The 24,251-nt window shown below is 30.8% G+C and overlaps 1 protein-coding gene and 1 non-coding gene across 10 annotated transcripts in view; both read right to left on the bottom strand.

Annotated features, from left to right (window-relative positions):
* spir (spire type actin nucleation factor) overlaps window positions 1–24,251 on the bottom strand; it is a 217,165-nt gene that overhangs the window by 144,477 nt on the left and 48,437 nt on the right. For 8 of the 9 annotated variants that reach the window (XR_016140380.1, XR_016140379.1, XM_089081615.1 and 5 more), the window contains one exon: window positions 7,774–8,061. Coding sequence is in view for 7 of the 9 variants with exons in the window: in XM_089081615.1 (XP_088937741.1) it covers window positions 7,774–8,061 (288 nt within the window). In the remaining 2 variants the exon portion in view is untranslated. The remainder of the gene's footprint in view (window positions 1–7,773; window positions 8,062–24,251) is intronic. The other variant, XM_089081614.1, reaches the window with a different exon arrangement.
* On the bottom strand, window positions 14,810–14,881 carry TRNAI-GAU (transfer RNA isoleucine (anticodon GAU)). The gene has a single exon. It is a non-coding gene; the product is annotated as a tRNA-Ile (tRNA).

The following is a 24,251-nucleotide window of genomic DNA, read 5'->3' as shown; positions in this document are numbered from 1 at the left end:
TGTTATCAATTTGTTGATCATGCCAGCAAACTCTATTCGATTTCTGCTACGTTTTTGTTATCACGGTGATACGACAACATGCTATATTCAATTTTTGTTGTGTTTCTGCTATCAATATCTGATATGACAGACTTTAAGACAATAATTGTTACATATTTGTTGTCACAATAGGATAACGAGTTATGTTCGATTTTTGTCGCATTTTTATCGTCATGTTAGAAAGCTACGCCGCAAAAACTAAACTTAAAGGGAAGCAGTAGTTTGAAATCTACTGCGTAGTCATGATTAAATCTGCCGACATCGTGTTAATATTTTGCTATGGTTCTATTTTAAAAAATTACAACCATTAAAATATCAGTAATCCAGACTCCATCTGCAAATAAATGAATATCATAATCATGCGATTTTCTTGAAATTCTACAATTTTTAATTAAAATATTTTTCTTCGAAATGCTTTATTTTTGAGATATATAATTATTTTAATATACTTTTGTGATACTATATATATATATATATATATATATATATATATATATATATCCCGTAAGGGAAACTGAGATTTCAGAAAGAAATACGAGCATTACAATTCATCGATGTACACATCTGCAATATGCTAGAGATCATCTCAGAGACAATTGTCTCTTCTTTACCTATGAATATCGATTTTATGCATTTGCTTCATGTCAATATCATGGAGAACACTTCGACCGCTTTTATCTTACATCGATTAATCTATCAATTAATCTTTAATGGAGATTTCATATTAACTTGGACAAATATCATAATATGTAAACAGATTTAATTATTATGTCTTCCTCAGAAGTACCAATTCCTAGAAATCAATTGCCTATTATATTGATGAAGTTTTTCTCCATCATGATCTTCTTCCATTATGAAACATAATCGGAATCTGATTTATCCTGCAAAATAACATCGTTATTGACAAGACAATTTCTTGAGAAGAATCTCGTCGCTTGCTCCAATAAATCCGGACTTAAATTTCATTAAATATATGTGGGACACGATGGAATATTGGTTGAGGAATTGTCGAAGACAATCGACAACTATTGCAATTATAAAAGAAGCACTTCGTCAAATTTAAAATTAATTTCTCAATATGACATCGAAAGATATATTACGAAGTCAAAATTGCAGATAATACGGCGAAAGAATTTATTGACATAGAAAAAAAAAGTATTTCACATACGGGACACGCGCGCGCACGCACGCACGCACGCACGCACGCACGCACACGCACGCACGCACGCACACGCACGCACGCACACGCACGCACGCACGCACACGCACGCACGCACACGCACACACGCACACGCACGCACGCACACGCACACGCACGCACGCACACACGCACACGCACGCACGCACACGCACACACGCACACGCACGCACACACACACACACACACACACACACACACACACACACACACACACACACACACCACACACATACATACATACATACATACACAAACTTAACCTTTTAAACTTCGCTAAATGATAGTAGCATTCAAATAGTACTTCTCTTTTCATTTGTTTCATAAGCTTCCAAATCATGTTTTGTCGTAAAATATTCTTATATATTGAATAAATATGGGTAGTTTCTGTTTTAATGCACACTTGGTATTAATTATCAAGTAAATAAATGCCTTAGATAACAAAAAACTGTAATAATGTAGAAATTTGTTTTGTTTTTTCATATCGTTTTGTATCTATATGTATTTTGATATTTTCTCTCATTCTAAAAAAAGATTTTTTATTCAAATTAAGGAAAGCAAAGAAATTAAAGAAATACGAAATATATAAGAAATACGAAATATATGAGAAATACAAAATATATTCAATCGATTAAACAGACAAGGTCCAACATCCTCTTAAGAGAATGCTTTACTCGTCTGTATTACCGACAAAATGCAGTAATTTTTGTATCGGTTTAATTTTGTATTAATTTTATAAATTTATGTAAAAATCCTTTTCCACAATTAAAGTTTATGTATTAATACGTGTATAACATTTGAATTTTGTATCAAGGAAAAGAAACATTTTTATAATTTAGATCTTTTTTACCAATGATGTCCAGAGCTGTCAAGTCACGTCAATATTTGCTTCATATAAAAATTTTGTAGTCTGTATCTACAAAACTGACATTGCTAGAGTAGAAGATTACATAAAGAAGCGATGTTGAGTTCTTAGAACTAGGTTAGATACTTTAATACTTTAATATAAAAAGTCAATACGAAAATTTATTCATATATGTACAGAAATGTATGAATGTATGTATGTACACTACCGTATCTCCTAATACATAAATGTATCTATGTATGTTAGATGTGCTTATATTAGATGTGTGAATACTCTCGTCGAAACACTTCGTCAATTCAGCATCATCTTAAGATTAATCTACGATATATTCTTTGCGTTTTGTCTCTTGCACTCTATTTTTTCGTTTCTCTTTTTTGTTTTTTATATTATCCTGGCATGGAGCTGAGAAACATCATCATGTTATCTTTAAAACGATATTTAAAACGACGATACATAATGTATCATCCATAAAATAATTCAGCATTGTTATTATTGTAATAAGGTTATATGCATCGCTGTCATATTCAAAGCAATGTTTCTTAATCTTTTGTTGTCCGAGATAAAAGTTGAACTCCGGAAGAAATGAGAAACGAAGAAATAGGACGATTGTCGAAGAAATAAGACGGTAAAGCAGTACACGAAGAGAAAAAAAAATAAGAGGCAAAAAGCAAAAAACACGAAGCGAAGAACACATTGTAGTTTTATTTTTCATTCGTGTTTTAATTCTCTCATTAATTCTCTCATTTTAAACCGTTTTTAAAAACATATTCTAGGAAAACTTGAATAGCGACGTTATGTTATATTATTTTTTAATAAAATTTAAATGTCAAATAGAAAAAAATATGATCTTTATAATAAACATAATTTTTTTTACCTCTTTTTGTTTTTCTACAAAAGATTCGCAAAGTTAGGTCTCGTTTTGATCTGTTTATTTAAATATGCGCTCTTAAATTTCATTATGATTTGACCGTTATTGACATAGAACTTTTGAGATTCAGGTTACAATAGTCAACAATCAAATTTTTTTCCCGGAGCACTATGTTGATAAATTCTGACAACTTTTATATTTCCGACCTTGATCATTTCAATGACAAAAGCGTTTAATCTTATCAATAATGAGACCTAGCTCGCGACATAATTAATTGAATAAAATCTAATTAATAAGCGATATTCGATTGTTGCTATTATCTAAAAGCACTAACTTGGAGGACAATTTTTAATTAAGATAATTGATCATGGTAAAAAATTTTTTGCCATTTGGCTGTATACTTTAAAAGAATCTTAATTATTGATTGTTCGTTTATTTTATGCAAAAGCGGTCAAAGTATGTAAAGTTGTCTTGTTGAGAAGGTTATCTTTAAAAATAATTCATTACCGTTACTCACTGAGTCAAAAAAATAATTAGTTATCATTCTAGTTACTAATTCGAGTGACTCGTTATTGTAATTGTTACTTAAAAAGAAATGATCAATTATTTTATCCGTTACTTTTTTACTAAAACGAGATCAGATTAAATAAAAAGTAAATTTTCTCATATTTTTTTGTTCACAGTCAGTGTAAAAATAATAAAACTTTTTATTTTAAATTTACAAGACTAAAAAATTAAGAAGATTTTAAAATACTTAAAATGCAAAATATAAAAGTTGTAATTTTTATTAAATTCATAAAGACAATTTATACTTTTTTTTATCCTTCTCTCTTTACACATTTTTAAAAGAATTAGTTATATATTGTTGTTGTAATTGATTTATAATGAACTATTCTCAAAGCTATTCTTAAGACGAGTTTTTATGTAACAACAGATTATGAATATCGATTGAAAATTGAACACTAAATACATAGAAATTATGTCATAAATAGTGTCGTGCTCGCGGCGGACACTTGTAAAATCTCGCGGAGAGCACTCGCGAAATAAAATAAATCGCTTTTTTTACAAAGAACGAACTTTATTAATTAATCAAGAACTACAGAATCAAACGAACACTCCAATATGACAGCTACTCGGCAGCTCTCTCTCTCTCTATCGACTCTATTACTAAACAACAACATACGTTGCCAAGAACATTGAAACATTCTGCGACACGTCGGTAGGGAACGATCCTCTCTTTGAAGTACTGATTTCCGGGGGTAACGATGAGCGAATCACTGCTCAGTCGTAACACTGCCCTCCCTTCTTTTCAAAATTGTCGTCCCGATAATTTCATGGAACTTCTCCGCTAGAAAAGTCTCCTCTTCCTCCGTGAAGACTCTAGGGCACTCTACTGCTCCTTGCTCTACTCCGAGTTGCTGCTACGGGTTACCAAGCGCCATATTTCCGATCCCAATCTTCCGCTCGGTAGAAAATAGTGAGCCACGGAAATTTATCCCTTCTTCTTTCTTAAATCTTCGATCTTTTGTGTACTTTTTTCTTGAATCTTCGGGTGAGAGGGGAGGGAGGGCAATTTTCTTCCGTGTATCCTTCGTCCTTATGGACACTTTAAATCTCTGTCTTGGCATTCGCCCTATGACTCAGCGGAAAAACCACGGTCAAAAATCGTCACAAGGCAGTCTTCTTTTAAAATAAAATTAGCCTGATAGGCAAAACGAGAAGATCTTCCTCCCCACGACAACTCCTTCCTTGTACAACTCTTCTTGATGAAAACTTAAAGAAAACTTAAAGAAAAAAAAATAGAAACAGTAACCTCTTAATAAAATAAGAACATTTTTCAATTCAACATTTCCCCTTCTTCGAATGGAAAAAACAATCAATTCCTCTACAAGTTTTGATAAAAACCACAACCTAATTAAGATCGCCTTCCCGAAACGGAATTTACTCATCTAAACGAAACTCATCTAAACAGATACGACTTGCCGGACACTCAGAAGATACTTCGAAGAATATTAAACATCCTAAATTACTCGATTACGCTTCTATCTAAAACGGAGACATCGAAGCCCGTGTCGAACTCGAAAAACATATGTACGTCCGTCCGACAAATCAATCCGTGTTAAAAAGAAGTTATCGAAAAATAATTTTCTTTAAACCAAAACCATGCAAATGCGAATTAAAAGAAAAATAAAATTTGTTTTATAAAAGTAAAAAGAAATTAATTAACGACTAGTCTGGCATTTGACTAATATCCAGTCACCACTCGGCCCGTTTCTCTGCCGATAATCTTCCATTCATAGCCGATCCACAGTTTCTCTTTCCTGCGGGAATCGCTCGTTGCTTCATCGTGCCGTTTGTTCCTACCAACGCTCGACGCTCCGCCATATTAACAACGATTTGACCAATCGATCCTGGATGAGCTCCCAAAATGTCGCGCTCGCGGTGAGTATTCGCAAAATTTCACGGCTCACAAAATAAAACAAATCGCTTTTTTTCTAAAGAACGAATTTTATTAATTAATCAAGAACTACAGAATCAAACAAACACTCCAACATGACAGCTGCTCAGCAGTTCTCTATCAACTTCACTAAACAACATACGTCAAGAACATTGAAACATTCCACAACATGTCGGTAGAGAACGATCCTCTCTTTGAAGTATTGATTTTGGGGGGCAACGACGAGCGGATCACCGTAATTTGTCGTAACAATAAATTCAAAATATAAAAAGGGGGGCAACGACGAGCGGATCACCGTAATTTGTCGTAACAATAAATTCAAAATATAAAAAGTAAGAGTGAAGGTAACTGTTAAATTCATTATCGCTGTAAAAAATGTAACTACGTTGTTGTTGTACTAAAAAAACAATCATGTTATTATTCCAAAAAAAGTAACTGTAATGACGTTACTTCCCAACCCTAGTAACCTAATATGTTGAAAATTATCTTAGTTTGTATAGAAAACACTTTGTGCAGAAGAATAATATTTTATTATTGCCATATTTGTCAATGAATCGACTTAAATCCTATCGACTTAAATCCAAACATAATGGACTGTCGGAGAAATTGTCAAAGACAGTTGACAATTGTGACAGATTTAGATGATCTCAATGATATCAAAAAGTGTATTATTATAAAATCCAAATTTCATAAGATAATATGACAAAAAATATTTCTTACTACAATAATAATGAAAAAGAATATTCCATATGTACGCGCATACACATTATATACACGCGTGCACGCGCGCACACACACGCATACATATTCCATATACATGTGCAAAAACAAAAAGTCACTTCAGATTGCAATACCTTAAATAAAACAATTAAATAACAGACATAGAACAGGTAAATAACAGACATAGAACAAAATCTTTTTCATTTAAAAAAATAAACATAAATGATATCAATAATTATGTTCGTTGGTTTTTTGTCTCTTCATAGTATACCGCAAATATCAAGATTTTGAATATGCTTATTCAGAGTTGTTACATCACTACGAATATTTAGTTAAATAAAAATTGACAAAAATGAGTTTTATACTATTAGGCTTTATTCTTTAAAATCCATTTTTCATTTTCTCTCTATGTTAATTATTTGTTAAATAGTTATTGCTTAAAACATGCAAAAATTGAATAAGAAAAAGTAATCTCTTGACTTTTTTTAATACTATATCGTATATGCAAGAAACAAGATTGGGAAAATAATTTTTTAAAAGTAATTTATTACCGAGTCAAAAAAATAAGTAATTACCATTAGTAGTTATTAATTCTAAGTAACTCGTTATCGTTATTTAAAAAAGGATGAATAATTACTTTTTTTTAACACTAAAACAAGATCAGATAAAGTAAAAAACATATTTTTCTCATATTTTTGTTAAACTATCAGTGAAAAATAATTCTTAAAATAAAATAATAATAAAACTCTTTATGTTAAATTTGCAAGACTAAAAAATTTAAGAAGATTTTAAATTACTCAAAATGCAAATACAAAAGATGTAATTTTCATTAAATTCATAAAGACAACAATTTGTACTCTTTTTTATTCTCAATTCTCTGTTTACAAATTTTTAAAAGAGTTAGTTATATACTGTTTTTATAATTGGTTTATGATGAACTATTCTCGAAATTATTCTTAAGACGAGTTTTAAATGTAATAACAAATTATGAATATTGATTGAAAAATGAACATTGAATACATAGAAATTATGTCATAGATTCAAAATATAAAAAGTAACGAAAATAATTGTTAAATTCATTACTGTTACTTTAAAGAAAGAAAAAACCAAAAAAGCCATTGTAACGGTAATGTCATTACAAGTAACGTATTACTTCCCAACTCTGACAAGACATTTCATATTTTGATTATGATGAGCTAGCAAAAGTATTAAATTGCTTATAATTAAAAAATTATTTTCACAGAAATTTTTTGATGTTATAGTTTTTTTGTAATTATTAGATATTAATTTTATCAAACATTTACATTGTTGTACAATTTAAAACAATAAGTTATTTTATGTAAAAGTTTTAAAGTAATTTCATAAAGAAATTATTATTATTTCATTAAAAAATATATAAACTCTTATCTATTTTTGCTAATTTCAACTTTTAATTAATATTTTTATAAAAGATATAAAAGATCAATATTTACATAACATTTATTCTAGAGATTTTTCAAAAAATATATATTTATATGTAACTATTAATTTCATTCATAAAAATTTGATAAATATAATCCTATCAAACATTTGCAAAATTATTTATACTCTCTGCATGATGATGGGATGATAAATGATATGATTACCTGCGACCGTAATGCGTCTTCTACGCGACTTACGATTCCTATTGGAAGGTAAGACCCTGATATCAGGTCTCTCCTTGGCAATCCTTTGCCGTGGCTGTGGCACCGGTGGTACATTCTGCCTCCTACGATTCGCTACCGCCAGAATGCTGCCATCAGATACCAATGTCTTTTGATCCTCCGATTGCAACCATTGAGCCGCAACATCCTGTGCAGACTCTTGCTCTTGCTCTGGCTGCGACGGTGGTACCTCTCCAAGGACTATCATGCGAGATTCGCCGCCTATGTCGCCTAAAAAAAGAAGCCAAGACTATAAAAATAATACAAGATTCAGTTTTAATGCTTAAAATACATATGTAAAATAGTATAAATTCTTAAAATATATATGTAAATTAATATAAATTAAATTAATATAAAATTGTCACTCTAGAAGACTTTAAAAAAATAAAGCTGAGTGTGCATGTCTTATCTTGAAAAAGTCTTAAAAAAGTTAAAGATAAACACACATTATTTAAATTTATAAATAAAAAAAATTATAAAATATAAATGTAAATATTTTAATTTTCTGCAAAAAAAGAGATAAAAATTAAATTATATCAATTATAATTCTGATATTAAAACAACTGCACATATTTATCATATAAATATGTAATTGTCAATTTATCATATAAATGTATTTTAATGAGCTTATTTGAATACAATCGAAATATATCTATATGATATTTCGGCAGAAATATTTCTGTAAAAAATTCTTGTAAGTAGAAAAAATCAGATATATTTCTGATAGAATGAAAAAATATGTAAACAAATAAATAAAAAATAAAAAAATAACAATGCAAAAAAATTTAAATGTAATAAAAAAATATTTAGTGTAACTTGGCGTTGTCAAATACCAAATACGAATGAGAAATAAATAAATATTTATGATAAATATATATATATATATATATATATATATAGATATTTATGATGTAAAAAAGCAGTTTATAATAAAGCAGGTTTGTAAGAAAGTTGTGTTAGAAAATTAATGATTCAAGATTTTTAAATCCAGAAGTTTACAAGATAAGAAAATATATTAATATTAAAATTAAAAATTTTTTAAATTAGTTTAAATAAAAATAAAATATAACATTTTTATTAGAAAATAAACTTCATTGTTTTTGTTTATATTCTAAACTAGAAATATTATCTTAATTATTTTATTATATTTTAAAATCTAGTCAAATCAATGTTTTTTTGTATTAAATATTTTATTTCAATTAAATTTGTTTTCCATTCCTTTACATATTCTTTTATTCCATCAAAAATATATCTGATTTTGTTTGTTTAAAAGAATTCTTTATGGAAATATTATTATTGAAATTTATGTAGATATCACATTTATAATTATACAAATTCATTAAAATGTGATATATAATAGATATTATATAACAAATAAATATTGTAAACATTGTTAATAAAAATTGGAAATCATAATTGGCACAATTTTTCATATCATTATTTTTTTACAGAAAATAGACATTTACATTGTACAAGTCTTTTTCATTTATAAATTTAAATAATATATTAATTTTACTTTTAATATCAGGAATATATTCAATCTTCATATTTAAGAGAATTTATATAACAAATAAATATTGTAAACATTGTTAATAAAAATTGGGAGAAATTCTTTATAGAAACATTTTTGTTAAAATATCATATAGATACCACAATTCAACTAAGTTCATTAAAACATTACATGTTTATATGATAAAAATAAAATATGTATAATATATTTGTTTTAATATCGGAATTATAATTAACACAATTTTCCATATCTTATTATTTTTCTCGTAAGAAATTAAGTTAACTTAAGTAAGTTATCTAGAAAAACTAGAGAAATCATATTGAATAATAAAAAATGTTTGATTCTATATAAAATATGGAGATTAAAAAATCTCAACAGTGTTTCTCTAGAATATTTTATTTTTATCGAATCAAATTTTAACGATAGCATTCTTGAAAAATATGAAATTAATTTTTGTTCGCCAAAAATTAAATAATTTAAAAAAATATAAATTCAATTTTATATCTTAACATTATAAATTACGGAAATTGAAGATAAAATAAAAAATTTTAATTATACAATTTTTCATTTTTCACAAATTTCTGAATTCAAATTTCACTCTCGAAACATTACAACATTTATTTGAAACATTTCTTTGTAAAATGACTTTCTTTTACATTATTTAACCGTTAAGATTAACATGAATTAACATGAATCATTCTATATATATATATATATATATATATATATCATGTCAAAGATTCATAGTTTAAACTTTTTTTTATCAATAAAAAAGAATTCAAAATATGAACAAAAAATCTACTAAAATATAGTTAAACATCTCGTAAAAACTGTTGTTTTTTTTTTTGAAAAATTTAACTTCATACTTTTATATGTATACTTGCTAGAGGATAATATATAAAAAAAATTATATAATTCTATTTAAAAAATGACATAAAAAAAAAGTATCGATCGTGATATCATTGCAAATAAATCAATATCTTAACCTGTGAATCCTCGAAACCCTATAACTTTTATTAATATTAATATTTTTTCTCGTCAATAGTTTTAGAGATATTATGAGAATAGATAGATTTCATAATACATAAAGTAAATCAAAGGAAACAGACTACCTCTAAATATCTGCAAAATTATTATGAAGAGAAAATATGTTTTAAACAAAGTTGTAGAGTTAAAATTAAGGAAATCACTGACTTATGATATTGAGTCATTTGTAGATGGTTCTCAATATCTTTTTCATATTATTTTTTTAAAGGAAATTATATAATTTTTTTACACATTATTTCCGTAGTTATTCTGAATATAAAAATATGAAACTAAAGTTATAAAAAAATTAATAGTTTACGAGATATCTTGTATTTTATTCTAACATATTTTGACATGATATATATTTTGTACATATTTCATGAAATTATTCATCTATTAATAATTGTATACATGATACATATGACTGTTATACATATAATAATATTTACATTATAAAGAAGACATTACATTTAAATTACAAAAAAGAATCAGAAATATTTCTATTGATTCTTATATGTTTTTGAATCTTTAAATCTGTTTTTGCACACATCGAGAGAATTAATTATTAATAGCACAATTTTTGACTATATAAAATAGCTTATATGTGAAAAGAAAATATTGTAAAAACACTTGCTTTTTCTTGAGAAAAGTAAAACAAATCATTTCTTATAGTTTGTAAGATGAGTGATCCGAGTCTAATTAAAATTATGTTACATGGAATTTAAAGAATTACATTTAAATTAAGAAAATGCATGCAGTTATTTGCAGATTGCTAAATTATATGCATTGATGAGATATATAGTGTAATACATCATTCTATAAGAATATTATATCAAATAGTAAAAATATCAGACGTAACGGAAAGTTTTTATACGTTGCCCACTCAACTGACTCAAATATGTTCATGTAAATACAAAAATATTGCTTTGTATCCGATATTTTTGCTATCAAAGATCATCGAATATCATTTTAAATAAATAAAATATTCTATATTCTTTAAGTTAAAACATAGTGTATCATATATTGTGTACATATACCGTTGATATATGTGTTTGTCTCACAAATGATAATGTCATGTTTTTTAATTTAAACTCAATTTTTATATGTTCATTGTATGACATAATTTTAAGCAGGAGCATCAGGTTTCTCAGCACAAAAGCTATAAAATATGTTTATTTTATTTTTTTCAAATACAGTAAAAACATAAGCTTTTTTGTAATTCTTTTTTGATTTCATCAGTCTTGTAAACTATCTTGTAGACGACGTAAAATTAAATCATTTTAAATTTTGCAGAATTATGAACAAAAATAATTAGTACAAAATTTTTACAAACAATATAAAAATAGAGAACACATACTTTTCTTTAAATCATATGTAACAAACTTTTATATATTTGTTTTTTTTGCTTTTTTAGTTTTTTATAATTACTACATATATATTTTGTGAATAACAATTGTTCACACTTTCCACATCACAATCATTTTTATAAACTTGAACGTCCTTTGCGAAATTAGTCACACGGAGAAACACATACATTGAAAACATCGATCAATTTATCCTATGAATTTTTGAATCTTGATAGATAATAATTAACATTATCTGTCGAGAACGATATAATAATACTAACAATTGCCACTAAAAATTTGCAAAAATCGATTGATATCCGACTAGACTAACATGCCGCGATGACGTTTCGGGCAATGTTAGTTCACCTTTGCACGCTTCCAGTTATTGATCGTCTACTCGCGTTCAGTTACTCCCTCCCTCTACCTCTGTCGCCCTTCCTCCACTCTTTCTCTTTCTTTATTCTGTTCTATTAGGGGTGCGTTCCACTTAATGATCGCAACGCTCGCAATGTCCGCAAACCTGTTCCACATAACGACTGAGATCGCAATCAGAACGTCATAGATGACGTCATTAATCACGACCGCATCGAGCCTACGACGCTCATGGTTCGTAGGTGGGTCAGTGTGGTCCTTTCGTCGTTTTCGCGCCATTTTAATCAGGAAACGGTAATATCTCGGGTGTCAAGTCAACCGAGAACACCGTATGACTTTATGCGAGTCGGCGAGATGCGAGCATTCGAAATTATCGAATCTTAATAACGGTTAAATTGATCAAGTTCTAAGTAGGCTTGATCGATAGCTTGAGTTCGACTTGCATAATAAAAATATTTTTATTTTCCTGCTACGTACTCTACGAGCGGAGATATTGCTACGCAAAGTCCGTTGAAAATTTTTACTTTAAGAAACGTCGTCATTATTATCGTCGTCGTCTTTGTACCGCTGCAATGTCTGTCGCGAGATGTCACTATTAATCTTATCGACTTAGCGGATCATAGGATCTACTAACGAATAGCGAATCAATATTCGCACAATCCTATAATGACCATAACTTATCGGCCTGATTTATCCGCAGGGTCGATATATAATTTTACGGTCATTCCGCAGTCTCTGCATATTTTCTCTCTTTCCGTAACCTCTCCGGATATTTTCGCATTCGTTCCGCAACTTTCCCGCATATTTCCGCAATCATTCCGCGATAATTCTGCAACACTTTTACAATTTTTTCACATATGTTTGCATCTCTTCTGCAACTTTTCCGCACCACTTCCACATCCATTCTGCAACTTTTCCACAATCTTTTCACATATTCTGGCACCTCTTTCGCAACTTTTCCTTTAAAATTTATTTGCCGCTATTTTGAAAATTTTTATTTTTAATTATGGATTTCAAATTCAGGATTTATATATATTCATTTAAAACTAAAATTTTGGCATAGGTGTGACCTTGAAATTCCAAAAATATTTTTAAGGTTATTTTTCATTTTTTTATTTTTATAATCTAGATCTAGAGGATCTTAAATAACACAACTTTGTATTTTAATTTTAAAATTTTTCTGCCGCCATTTTGAAAATTTTTATTTTTAATCAAACGGACTTCAAATTCAATATTTATATATGTTCATTTAAAACTAAGATTTTGGCATAGATGTGACTTTGAAATTCCAAAAATATTTTCAAAGTCATTTTTCATTTTCGTATTTTCATGTTCTATAGACCTAGAGGATCGTAAATAACGCAACTTTATAATCGATAAGCGCGTCTCGACATTTTTATACTTGAGATTTTTTTCTATAATACGAGAGTGAATAGGATAGAGAACAAAAGAACGAGATTTTTGTTTTTTAATTAAAACTAGTACCATTTGAGTTAGAATAGGCAGGCTCTGCAATGAATACAAAGATCACAAAGATACTAGCACTTAGATTTTATTTTTTTATTTGATCACAACTAGAATTGCATTAGATATGGCAATTTCGTAACATAACTTTTTTTTAAAGAATTAAAACTACTACCATATGGGTTGGAGTAAAAAGAAAATAAATGATATTAATGTTTTCTTGGTTGTAATCCATTTAACACTACAAATATTCTTTTCTTCTTTTTAATGAAAAGAGAAGAGGAAAAATGCTTTTAAGCATTTGTGTTTGCAATTTAATGGTATTCATGTTACAGACTAAAACTCCACCTAAGATTTTGCCCGTAGCGCCCGCAAGGTAGTGGAACGATAAATATTGTCGTAGTCGTAGTCGTTGCGAGCGATAAGTGAAACGCACTCAAGGTTCTGCATCTGTAATGTTCCAAATAGTAATTCGCTCTATCACATTATAAAATGTGATTTAGTGACAACGGTCTGTACAATACATGTACACATTTTTTATAATATATATATACATATATACATATATATATATATATATAAAATGTAAATTATAAATGCGTGTATATGCGCTATACGGAAAACAGCCAGTATCAAGTATTTATGATTGATATAAATAGTTTATATTCGTAGAAAAATATATTAAAAAATAAATCATTTAGAAATGTATATATTAATATAAACATATATTATCCTTTTTAAAAAAAAGCATGCAAATCGATACTCGTATTTCTCGAAGTATTGTTGCCACTTTTCCGCGATGTTGATTAGTTCTCTCATTGCGCTTATTTCGTGAGTGGCTGTCGCAAAGATTATTTTGATAGTTATATTGTGGCAAAGAGTTAATGTATTATGTTATACGTATAATTTTTGCTCCTTTTATTTAAAAGGTAAATAGCGTGCGCGGAGTGCGAGTTTGTAATATCTAGTGTATAAAAAAAGAGAAAGTTAAGCTCTTAAAATTAATTTTGATTAAATTACATTTTATGTATGTAATTACATATGCAAGCTTTTTACACACATGTAATACGATTTAAAAATCTAAAAGTTTCTATTAGTTCAAGCGACATCTTGAGTTATAAAGAAAATGATAATTTTTGTAAAATGCATTAAAATACAAATATTTTTTGATGAAATCAAATAAGAAGGGAGGGTGTGCGTCACGGCGGGGCCCGACCACGAACCAGTCGTGAAAACTCGTAATTATTTTGCGAAAAAATACCACCTCAGCCAGGAATCGAACCTGGATCTCCTGCTTATCGGGCAGGCATCTTATCCTTTCGACTACCGAGGCATGTGATGATATTTATCGCAAATAACGTGTTTAGAATAACACGTCAACAATACAATGATACATATATATATATATATATATATTACAATATACATATATACATGTATTCTTTTCGAATCCCCACGACCGGTACTCCAGAGCGATGTTGGTCTCTCACTCGATGGATGCAGGTCGGACTGCAGCGGCGACACCCTCCAACGCCATTGGCAAATATACAAATAATCCTCCTGGAGCACGACAGGAAAGATTGCATCAAGCATGGCCCTCGAGCCCCCGAATAAGAAGGGAGGGATATTAATATTTGCAATCGAGTGAATAGATTTATAAAATATACAAAAAGCTCTTCTTTTGCTCTGGTTTCAATATATCCCAATTTCAAAATTATATTTTTACAAAAAAATAAAAAGTAGCCAATACATACATCTAGTCGTATTATGGAAAAAACATTAAACATTATCAAGAAGCAATACCAACATATTGTTTATATTTATTTTTACTAAAAGTGATATAATTTAAATAAAATTTACATATTCCATATAGAACACAATCTCCAGTGAATGTCTGTCAAACTTTTATATCTCCATAGAATGTCTATCTCTACGATGAAAATCAAATAGAGATCCATTAGAAACCCAGCTGATGAATGGTCTTCTATAGAGAATCTCTAGTAAACAAAATTGCAAACATGAGCATGTGACTAGCTACTCCGATTGGCTGGCATTGATATGAGCAGATTTGGGCATTGTGACGCGGCATTAGAACAAATGTTGATAACACATATAAGGTTGATGATAGCTGATCATATTATTATAGCTGATCAGTAATTGTGCTTTGAATTATTATGATATTATATACTTAAATTTATAAATTTGACAAAATAAAATGTTTAACAAAAATTAGGTAAATCTTAATTAGAAGAGATGTACATTTAGGCGTTGCAGTTATTTATATTTATTTAAAGTTTGTAAATGATTATTTGGTGAATTCACATAGAATTCTTAATTCAAGTAATTTATTGTACTTATATTATAGGCAATGATATTATGTATATTACAGTCACTGTTACTGTTCATCGAATTGCATTGCATACAAATGTTAATAGAAATGATCAAGGCTGTACATATATACACACAAGAGCTATTATTTTAATCATCATTATTATTATTATTTTATTACATATTATTTTATGTCCATTATCTTTCATGATCGAAGACTTTATATTTATTCAACAGAGCAAAATTGTAACAGACAGCTCGTATAAATTAACAAGAGGAAAAAGAGGCCAATGAATGAGCGAAAAACAAAGTAACGTGACACAAACAAACTCAAATAAACAATATTTATTGTAAAAATAACACTTGGCAGAATCACCAATATAAATTTGATATTATACGTTTCAGCTTCACAGAGACTTCTTCAGCAATTTTTCTTAACAAAAGCGATAAAAAACGAAAGGGAATTGTAAATATATAAAAAATAGCTCGGTATAATTATAGAACGCGCAAGATTTAGATTCAAGTGTAAATAGATAAAAAATTGTAAAAATGTGAATAATATTGTTACGACTGAGCAGTGTTCCGCTCGGCGCTACCCTTGATTTCTAACTTGAAGATCGTTCCTTACCGGCGCGGTCGTGAAACGGTTGTCAAGTGTTGTGTAGAGAGTCGATGGCGCGATGCGCGAGTTTAAGTCGTGTCGTGGTGAATTTATATTTAATAGTAAAAAGCTCTTGTTATAGCTCCCGTGCTTTTGTGTATAATAAAGTGTTTTTTCATTTCCTAAACTGTTTCTTCTCTGGCGCGAGTGTTACGCGAGTAAACCTGTCTGAGAGTGGCATTTTGGAGGCTCGTCCGGGATCGGAAAAACATGGCGGAACGTCAAGCGGAATTGACAGGGAAGAAATTAGCGACGGAAGTTGGACAGGAAGGAGCGTCGGGGAAACGGCCAGAAAGAGAGTTTGTATGCAAACGGAACAATCGATGAATATGGAGAAGATGGATATGGAGACGGTTCTTCAACTCACATTGAAGGAGCTTCGTCTCATGAGAGCAGAGCGCGCTATTGCAACAAAGATCGAAGACGTTTGCTTCCCAGCCAACAGGGAGAATCAGAACAGCGTTCGGAGGAGCAACGCTACACTCCAGGCCTATCTATTCCAATTCTAATTTTGTTTCTGTGAATAGTCTCGGTTTTAAATTAAAGTCTGATTCCTATGACGGAAGTGTTGCGTGAATTTTTGACGCAATTTAATCGCGTGTACGAATAATTGGGGGAATGCGGAAAAAGTTGTCGTATTAGCGTCATGTCTTAGAGGGAAGACGCGTGCGATTTTAGACGGAAGTACGGAGTTAGAAAATTCGCAGTTCGATAATTTGGTTTCGCGATTAGAATTGCATTTTGAAGAAAAATTTTCGGCACAAACTTATTATAAGCATATTATATATTTATAAATCGAAAACAAAATTTCGAGGATTTAGTTTCTCTTAGTTTGGATTTAAAACGTTTATCTCGTCTTGCTTATCCGGAGTGTTCGCCCGGTTTACAGAATAAAATTACGTGTTCGCAATTCATTGTTGCGCTTACAGACGAGTACATAAAACAGACTTTACAATTAGAAGGGCTCACGTCTTTAAGGACTGCCGTTGAAAGGGCAATGGCAATAAAACTGTTATTAAAAATAACAGTTTTGGAAAAAAAGATAATTTTTCGAAAAATCATAATTTTTCTAATTATAATAAGAGAACTCATTTTGGGAATAAACAGAATAAAACATTTGAAAAAATGAGTGTTTTAAGTCATAGGAAACCTGAAAATTTTAAAGAAAAGAGGAAATTTTAATGTAGGAGAATGTATAACAATGCGGGGCCAAGGAACACTTACGGGCTGAATGTACCGCACTTTCTAATTCAAGGCAGAGAAACTCGGGCTTGCCGAGTTCTGTGTGAGGGATCCGCGGCAAAGAGACTTCAAAAGGGAGAAGTTTTTCTTTTGGAAATTTAACTGGAAATTCAAATAATTTTTGTTTTTGTGAAAATATAGATGGGCAAGGATGTATTTTCAAAATTGACACAGGCTCCGATGTTTCGATTCTTAATAGGAAATTAGTTAGATCAAATAAGCAGCGAATTTGGATAGGAAACCGAAAATTGAGATATCCTATTGGGGAGAAGATTCCTATTGATTTTAAAGTTTTAGTACAAGTGGAATTAGGAAAACTTTCTTTAGAATTTCCTATGTTTGTAATAGATATAGAGGATGCATTTTGAGGGTGGATTTCCTTATTAAAGTCGGACTAAATAGAGTCTTTGATTCGATATTTGTAAGTACTGATTCCGGAAGAGATGATTTTTTTTCTGTTCGCGCATAAATGATTTTGAAAAAAAGATTTCGGAAATTCCGAAATTCTTGTTAGAGTTCTTCACAAGAAATTCTGAAGGGTTGAGTAATTCGCAGAAAAAGCATTTTTCTAAATTTATTATTGAATTTCAAGATATCTTTTCCGAAAACATTGTGGCAGACAATTGTTAAGTTATCAAACACTCTATTTCTGTAGGGGGATCAGATTCTATTAAGCAAGTTCCGAGGCGCATTCCTTTACAGTTGCGTGATGAGATAGAGAAAATTGTTGAAGAAATGAAAATTCGGGGGATGATCGGGGGAGAGGAATCGCATAGTCCTTGGGTTTCACCCGCGGTAATTGTAAAAAAGAAATACGGAACACTGAGATTCTGTATTGATTACAGGAAACTCAATGCCGTCACTGAAAAGAATTCTTACCCACTACCCTCACAAGAATAGATAGATCTTCTTGATTCTTCGATTATCCGGGAATTCTTGGTTTTCTACTCTTGATTTAAAAAGTGGCAGGTAAAACTCCGCCCTGCGGATAAAGAGAAAATGATATTTTCTATTGGAAATGATTTATGGCAATTTGCTGTTATGCCATTTGGGTTATGTAATGCTCCGGCGACTTTTAAAATGGTTGATAGAAAAAGTTCTTCATCAAATAATGAACAAAATTTGTTTAGTTTACTTAGATAAAGTTATTTTCAGCAAAACTTTTGAAGAAATGCTGGCTAATCTTCGGGAGGATTTTCTTCGTCTTAAGTCAGCAAATTTAAAGATTAATCCGAAGAAATGTTCTTTATTTGGGAGAAAAGTAATATCTCCCAAATATCTGAGACATGAGATTTATAAAGAAGGGATCTCTGCGGATCCTGAAAAGATTGCTTCTGTTCGAGATTGTTCCATGGAATAAGAAACAGGTTCGTAGCTTTTTAGGGTTTTGTTCCTATTACAGGAAATTTGTTAAGGATTTTTCTCAAATCGCAAAATCTTTGTTTTCTTTAACAGAAAATCAGTGTAGGTTTAAATGGGATGATCAATGTCAAGAGGCATTTGAGAAATTAAAACAGTTTTTGATTTCTTCTCCTATTTTATCCTTTTCGACTGAGACGGAGAAGTTTATTTTAGATACTGATGCCTCTAATTATGATATTGATGCTGTTTTATCTCAGATACAAGATGGAAAAGAAAAGGTTATTGCATATTCTAGTAGGGTTCTGAATAAAACTGAGAGGAATTATTGTGTCACTCATCGAAAGTTATTGACGATAGTGAATTCGCCAATAAAGAGTTTTCATCATTATTTATATGGTCGTGAATTCTTAATAAAAACTGACCATGTTTCTCTTCGATGGTTGATGTCTTTTAGGAACTAAAAAGACAGTTGGCCCGCTGATTGGAACGTCTTCAGCAATATAATTTCGAAATTTCTCATCGAGAAGGGAAATCGCATGGAAACGCAGATGGGTTATCAAGACGCCCCTGTGCGGAAAATGATTATTGTGCCAGAGTAGAAAGAAAAGAGGAGGAAAATAAAGGGGAATATTTAGGAAGGATAGTTTTAGAGGGAAGAGAATCGAAGAATTGGCGGGCAGTGCAGTTAGAAGATCCTTCGATTGTTGAAATTCTTCGAAGTAAAGAAATAGGTAGACACTCTCTTCGACATCAGATTATTTCCAGGAATACTTCTTCAAAAATTTATTGGTCTCAATGGGATTCTTTGGTTATTAAGGATGGAATTCTTTATAGGAGATGAGAGTCTCCTGATTTGAAAACTGTTATTTTTCAAATTATTGTTCCTCAAAAAATGATGCAGTAGATCTTGGAGGAGACTCATGCTTCTTCTACAGAAGGGCATTTTGAAGTTAATAAAACTCTTGAGAAGATTCAGAAGCGTTTCTTTTGGGCAACATGCAAACAGGATGTGGAACATTAGATTAAGACCTATATAGTTATTTGTGTTGCTAAAAAAGGCTGCTGGAAAACGAAAATCTGCTTTTCAGATTTATAATGTGGTGCTGTCTTTGAGAGGGTGCAGATAGACGTGTTAGGCTCCGTATCATTTTCTGCTTCCGTGAATAAATATTTGTAATGACTGATTGCTTCTCAAAATGGATGGAAGCTCTTCCACTCAGAAATATCAAAGCTAGAACGGTGGCAGAAGTCTTTGTAAGCCAAATAGTATTCAGACATGGAATTAGAAATACATACGAATCAAAAAAGGAATTTCGAATCGCGAATGTTTCAGAAATTGTGTCAAATTTTAATAAATAAAAAAAACTCGTACTACTCCTCTTCATCCATAATCCAATGTCAGATGGAATGACAACATCAGACTTTGTTAAATTATTTATCTAAATTTATTTCAGAAACCAGAGAGATTGGGATCAATGGATTCCTTTAGGATTATTGGCTTACAGATCTTCTAAGCATGAGGTCACAGGTTTTACTCCTGCAGAGTTAAATTTGAGTAGAGAATTAAGATTACCTATCTTCTTCATGGTTGTCTTCCTGAAATCAGTAATGTTCCCCAGAAAGAAGGATATTCATTTAGATTAAGGGAAAAAATAAATCATATCCATAATGTTGCCAGTCAACATATGGATTTGAGGTCGCAAAGGACAAAAATAAATTATGATCGAAAGGATAGGCTGAATTTTGTGCCTGACTAGAAGGTTTGATTTTATAATCCTCAAAGGATGCGAGGTAGGACTCCCAATTTGCAAAGTGAGAAGGACTTTATGTGGTGGTTAGAAAATTGAACGACGTAATTTATTGCATTCGAAAAACGAAAAGACATAAGAGTAAAATGCATTCAGATAGATTAGCTCCATTTGAGGAAAGGAAAAAATTTGTAGGGAAAAGAATCGAAACTGAGCCTGTAAAAGTATAAAAAGAGATATGTAGATATTTCATTTTTGGGGAAACAATTAATTAGAAAGAGAGTTCTTTAAGTAGATACTGTTTATGTTTACGTTTCTTGTTTGAGGTTTGTTGGGAATCACCACTTTAAGAGGAAGATCTTCTGCTTACTGCTCGAACACCGGGTAAAGAAATCTTTTTTTTTTTTTTTTTAAGAAGACTGCCTCGCCCTCGATTTTGTTGAACTGTGGTTTTTCCGAGAGACTTAGGTCGAATGCCGAGACGGGGACTTAGGATGTCCGTAAGAATGAGAAGGTCCACGGAAGGTCCCTCCTCCTTGCCCGAAGATTCAAAGGAAAAATGTGCAAGACACAAGTACAAGATAAAGAAGCATCAAGAAAGAAGGAAGAAGAAGACCATGAAGAAGACATGACCTCGCAGCGGCACGGAACTTCCGGGAGAGATGAAGTTTGGGACTGGTTCAGCGCTCGGTAATCCGCAGTAGCAGGGATAGAGCAGAAAGCCGCCAGATTTTCTGAGAGCTTCACCATGGAAAAAAAAGGCAATTTTTTTGCGAGGGAGTTCCCTAGAACTATCGGGACGACAATTTCGAAAATGAGGGGAGTGTTATGACCGAGCGGTGTTCCGATCCTCGATTCTAACTTGAAGATCGTTCCTTACCGACGCGGTCATGAAGCGATTGTCAAGTGTTGTTGTGTAGAGAGTCGACAGTGCGCGAGTTTAAGTCATATCGCGGTGAATTTAATTGTAAAAAGCTCTTGTTATAGTTCCCGTGCTTCTGTGTATAATAAAGTGTGTGTTCCTTCATTTCCTAAACTGTCTCTTCCTTCCTTGTCGCGAGTGTTTCCCGCCGCCAGCGCGACAATATAATATAATAATATAAATAAATAATTTGTAAGAGTAAAAATAAAAGCTGACAGTCAAATGCATAACTACCACATCCAACAACTAACAAATGATGCTATGTAAAATTAGTGTGTAAATAAAAGCCAAAATATAAAGTCAATAAAAGTTATTTTGTAAATTAATATCGATTGTCGTCATATTCTCACATTAATGTTCGTTCAGTCTCACAATCTTGCGAAAATCCCAAATGACGTATAACGAAAGTATTTTTCGTTGATAAACGTGAATAATTCTGAGTCACTACTTAAAAAAATAGTCCCTAATGATTGTCAAGTATGTGAAGAGTCCAAGAGTTGTTAACATGTGTACGGTGTGTAAATCTAATGATTAAGTGGAATAAAAATTAAGGTAGAGAAAGTAGAAGAGAATCAAATTTTTTGTTATCAAAAATTAGGAAGAATTAAATTGTTTGTGAGACTTATATGTCAATGCAAGAAGATGAGAAAAAATGTCGTATCCGATAAAAGGTGACACTTCTTTAATCCGTAATTTCATTCTCAGATAAAACTTTCTCTGTCAAACGCTGGTAATTAACAAGATTAAACTGAACATTTGACATTGTAGCCAAGCGAAGGGAGTTCCCAAGAATAGCGTAACAAAGAGCTATGGAAAAGAGGTAAATAAAACATTTATGTTGTGGCTAAATGTCTGAGGACGTCAAAATATCATTCGTTAAGTAATTCTGTATTTTTATTCGAATTGATATCCTCCCTCTGCTCCTTAATAAAGATCATCTCCGATATGAATCTTTTGATAATTCACGATCAAGAACCCGTATATTTTCCCAATTGAATGTCCCAATTCATGTTTAAGTAAGGAAACATGTTCCGAGATAACCATATGTTTGGAGCAATCATATTTGATGTTATTAATATATTCTTTTAATCTTGTTTTTAGAAATCTCTTCGTTTAACCAACATAAGAATCAAGGCAATGCTTACATTATTATGCTTACATTTAATTTGATAGACTACATTGTTGTTCATCATAAAATGTTCTCTATCTTTATGCATCTTTATGAATCTGTTAAGTTTATTAAGTATTCTATAGCCCATCATAGTATCAATATTATTAACTCGAAGCTACTACCTCTGAAATTCCTTTCAAATATAGAGCAACGAAGTGTCTTTTTTTATTACAATTGTCAGTGGACAGGGCTGTATCCAAGCGATTCAGACGAGATTTTAGTCCATTTTTACCATTGAAAAAGGTTCTCAACCTGCAATTGATATTGTTAAAAATAAATTCTGTGGAGTATGCATTGTCTAATAAAACTTTTATATAAAATTCAATTTTTTTTTTGGTGGATGTACTAGTAACAATGCTCTGTCTAAGAGATTATAAACCACTCCTTTTTTTTGGCTTATGGGATAGTTCGAAAAATAAAACAGAATTCTATCGGAAAAGATTTTTTATGGTATCAATCGAAAAATTTCATTATCTATAACCGTTAATAAAAGATCTAGAAAGCTTATATTACGGTTTATCTCCTTCTCAATGGTAAACTTAAGTCGGATGTGATAGTTATTAAAAATGTCTAAGATGTACTAACTAAGAACAAACATAGAGCTGAAATAAATTCATCTTTCGGGATGCTAGTAGTGAGATTCGATGAGCAGTCATTTGTCATTTACTCCATCGATCGCAAGATCTATTGGCACATTTGTAAAAAAAGATGTGACATCAAACGAAACTAAGACATGATTGTCAGGAATAATTTTATTGGAGAGCGCATCGAATAGATCAAAATTATTATTAACACAACTCTTAGACGAAGGGAGGCTGACAGAAAGGATGTTGTGAAGGAAGAATGCGAGGGGATATAGGATTGTGTTGATGAATGAAACGATAATTCTAAATGGAAAATTAACTTTGTGAATTTTTGATAAGCTATAAGCTTTGGAAAGAGGGGAGTCAGACAAGCGGAGACAAAGATATTCTGATTTAGAAATATATTCTTTGAAAAGTCATTTTTTAACTTTTAAGATTGTTCTTTTTTGTGCTTTTTTTGGTTGTTCTAGGTTGTACTTTTTTTCGATAAGAGTCATGGAGTTGTTTTTCTTACCATTTCATAAGTGTGTGAGTCAAACAACATCTTTTCCATTGTATCTATATATGATTTCTTAACACAACAGTTGCATTGACCTTATCCGCTTTAGTAAAAATTACTTCGGATTGTCATCGCAAAATTTTTTAGTGGTTTTTAGTAATCTCAGAATGTTTCTATCAGTTTTTG

Source organism: Pogonomyrmex barbatus, unplaced genomic scaffold, assembly GCF_055798465.1.
Source record: "Pogonomyrmex barbatus isolate J1 unplaced genomic scaffold, ASM5579846v1 scaffold5, whole genome shotgun sequence".
In the NCBI taxonomy this organism is placed as follows: domain Eukaryota; kingdom Metazoa; phylum Arthropoda; class Insecta; order Hymenoptera; family Formicidae; genus Pogonomyrmex; species Pogonomyrmex barbatus.
Note: the sequence above shows the minus strand (reverse complement) of the source record. Positions and strands in the feature narration are given on the sequence as shown.